At 40.9% G+C, this 3,165-nt stretch overlaps 1 protein-coding gene across 1 annotated transcript; it reads left to right on the top strand.

Moving 5' to 3' along the window:
- Positions 1–6: 6 nt before the first annotated feature.
- Positions 7–2,676, top strand: LOC107700339 (heterogeneous nuclear ribonucleoprotein R-like). The gene is made up of 3 exons (XM_016501966.1): positions 7–43; positions 370–491; positions 1,523–2,676. The coding sequence occupies exons 2-3, from the start codon at positions 373–375 to the stop codon at positions 1,833–1,835; spliced, it is 432 nt and encodes a 143-aa protein (XP_016357452.1). The 5' UTR covers positions 7–43; positions 370–372; the 3' UTR covers positions 1,836–2,676.
- Positions 2,677–3,165: the final 489 nt, after the last annotated feature.

Raw genomic sequence — 3,165 nt, 5'->3', positions numbered from 1 at the left:
CTACGCCTTCGTTCACTTCGAGGAGCGAGACGCCGCAGTCAAGGTGAAGCGCCTGCACACTTACAAACCTCTAAAAAAAAACTTGTTTTCAGCAAATTAGTGAGAAAGTGTTGATTTTCACAAACTGGCCTTATTTTACAGTGTGCATGCAACTCTGTTACCAAAATGTTGGACATGCATAATTATAGTTTTGAGTATGGATTTCATTATTTCTGCAGTGACCATTAAATAAAATTAAAAATAAAGAAGATTATGCTGAAATCAGTAATGGTTATAGTAAATAATATAGTATAAGTCTTCCGTGTGTGTAAATAATATAGTATAAGTCTGTCCGTGTCCGTGTGTGTGTGTGTGTGTGTGTGTCTGCAGGCGATGCAGGAGATGAACGGTAAAGAGCTGGGCGGTGAGCAGATCGAGATCGTGCTGGCCAAACCTCCAGATAAGAAGAGGAAAGAACGACAAGCTGCCCGACAGACCAGCAGAAGCTCAGGGTGAGACGATTATAAACACTGTAACACAGCCCTAGCTCTGCATTTCTGCAGTTTAACCTCAGAACGCATTCAGGTCTGTTTTGACCCAGAAGAGATGCATGCAAATTATGCGTTTGTGTTTGTTTCGGGGTTTTTAGTAAGGGAGTGAAACTTGCAGATGCTTTAAGACCCTCAAAATGCACATCATTTATTTTTTACAATTATGTTTCAATTAACTGATTTTAAATTTAAAAATGTTAAACATTCTATGTTCTGGTCATTTTGACCCGGGCATTAGGAGGTTATATTGGTGTCAAAAATATATTTTTGGAAAAATACAATTTGTCCTTTTCCTTATATCTCACATACTTTTGGGACTGAATTTTGTTGATGAACATGAATATGACCAACCATTGCAGCTTGAAAAACTGATCACTTTTTCATTTGAGAGTAAAAGTTTATGCCGGTAACATGAATGTATTTTGTTTGAAAACTATATTTGTTATTTTGTCAGAAATAAATATGTAGGTTTTATAGGATTTATAAATTTGGACTGTTTTGAGTAATCATGATTAATAAATTCAAAGGAATTTAATTAAATTCCATTCATTCCAATGGTGTTAATACTGGTAATCCTGAGATTATATGTTCTTATAAATTTCATACAGTGATTTATTCAAATAACATTTTTCATCAATATATATATACATATATGTATTGCATCATAGTTTTTTTGACATGGCTCATGTGTAATTTGAAATTTCAGTTAATTTCTCAAATTCTTTTTGGTAACATACATTGACATGCCAATATTCAAAACTTAAAAAAATAAAAATCTACATTTACTCATCAATGAGAAGTTGATGATCAGATACAATATGGCTTTAGTCGAAAAATATTAGTTGAGATTCTTCGGGTCCAAACGGACCTGGAATATGAAAATTGTATACAGATTTTTAATGCATTATGAGGGTTGTATACTGTTTTTACAAACGAGGAGGCAGGATTTGTCAGGTTTAGCTCTGACGGTGTGTCTGTCTCCACCTGTGCAGGTATGATGACTATTATTACTACCCTCCCCCCCGCATGCCTCCTCCGGGGCGTGGCCGCGGGCGTGGTGGGCGGGGCGGATACGCCTACCCGCCCGATTACTACGGTTACGAGGAGTACTACGATGATTACTATGGTTACGATTACCATGACTACCGAGGCGGCTACGATGACCCCTACTACGCTTACGACGATGGCTACTCCATGAGGGGGCGGGGCAGTGGGCGGAGCCGTGGAGCTCCACCTCCCCCCAGAGCCCGCTCGAGGAAACCGCGGCGGAAACGTGGGCGGGAAGAGGAAGGCAGACGTGTTTAACCAGCCGGACTCCAAACGCCGTCAGACCAACCAGCAAAACTGGGGCTCGCAGCCCATCGCCCAGCAGCCCCTGGGCTCCGACTACGCCGCCGGCTACGGCTACAGCAACGACTCGCTCGAGTTCTCCCAGGACTCCTACGGCCAGCAGTGGAAGTAGACGCGCAGCCCGCCCTCGTCCTGAGAAACTAGACCGTGATTGGCCAGCTGTGTTTGTTTGACTTTTCTATCCTCCAGTAGCCCTGTAGATTCTGTCTGTGGCCCTGGCGGGACGCTTGTCTTAAACAGACACAACACTTTTATTCCCACATCCTCCTTGTTTTAAACTCCACCATGAGCATTTTAAAGAACACACTGATACTTCCGAGCAAGCGTGCGCGTGAAAGGACGTTCAAATCATGAAATGGCCTTCCAGAAAGATGTCGTCCTTCCCGCAGTCCTCCGTTCTCATCGTCTCTCTTTCTCTCAGTGCTAGTGGCATAGGGACTCGCTTGTAAATAATAGCTGTCGACTAGAGCTTCGTTTCAGCTTTTTGTTTTACTTTTGTGTTTTTTTGTTTTTTTTGCAGAAGTGGAGAAAATAATCCACGAGAAGGAAAAAAAAAAAAGTTTTGTAGCAGGAGTGCTGTTTAGGTGTCTGTTTAGCATTTCTAGAAGTAGTTGAATTGTGTTTTTTAAAAACTGCTATACTGATATTATAACTTCAGATGGTTTTTTTCATTTGGGATTTGCTGGTGAGGGTTTGGTCTGGCTTACCTTAAGAGCTATGGCCCGCTGGTCTGATGTTTGTATTTATAACTTTTATTTTTTGTTTGTTCAGTTTCAATAAAACTCAATTGAGCAAATTTCACTGGTTTCTGCGAACTTCACGTAGTGAGTGTGAGTGAGTGAGTGAGTGTGTGTGTGTGTGTAAGTGTAGAAGAGAGTGTGTGAAGAGTGTGAGTGTGTGTGTATTAGTGTAAGTGTGTGTGGGTAAGTGTATAAGAGTGTGAGTGTGTGTGTATTAGTGTAAGTGTGTGTGAGTGTAAGTGTATAAGAGTGAGTGTGTGTGTATTAGTGTAAGTGTGTGTGGGTAAGTGTATAAGAGTGTGTGTGTGTGTATAAGAGAATGAGAGTAAGTGTATAAGAGTATGAGTGTGTGTGTATTAGTGTAAGTGTGTGTGGGTAAGTGTATAAGAGTGTGTGTGTGTATAAGAGAATGAGAGTGTAAGTGTATGAGTAAGTGTATAAGAGTGTGAGTGTGTGTGTATTAGTGTAAGTGTGTGGGTAAGTGTATAAGAGTGTGTATTAGTGTAAGTGTGTGTGGGTAAGTGTATAAGAGTGTGTGTGTGTGT

Source organism: Sinocyclocheilus anshuiensis, unplaced genomic scaffold, assembly GCF_001515605.1.
Source record: "Sinocyclocheilus anshuiensis isolate Anshui unplaced genomic scaffold, SAMN03320099.WGS_v1.1 scaffold1456, whole genome shotgun sequence".
Taxonomy (NCBI): domain Eukaryota; kingdom Metazoa; phylum Chordata; class Actinopteri; order Cypriniformes; family Cyprinidae; genus Sinocyclocheilus; species Sinocyclocheilus anshuiensis.
The sequence above is the reverse complement of the archived record's forward strand: the minus strand, read 5'-3'. Positions and strand labels throughout refer to the sequence as shown.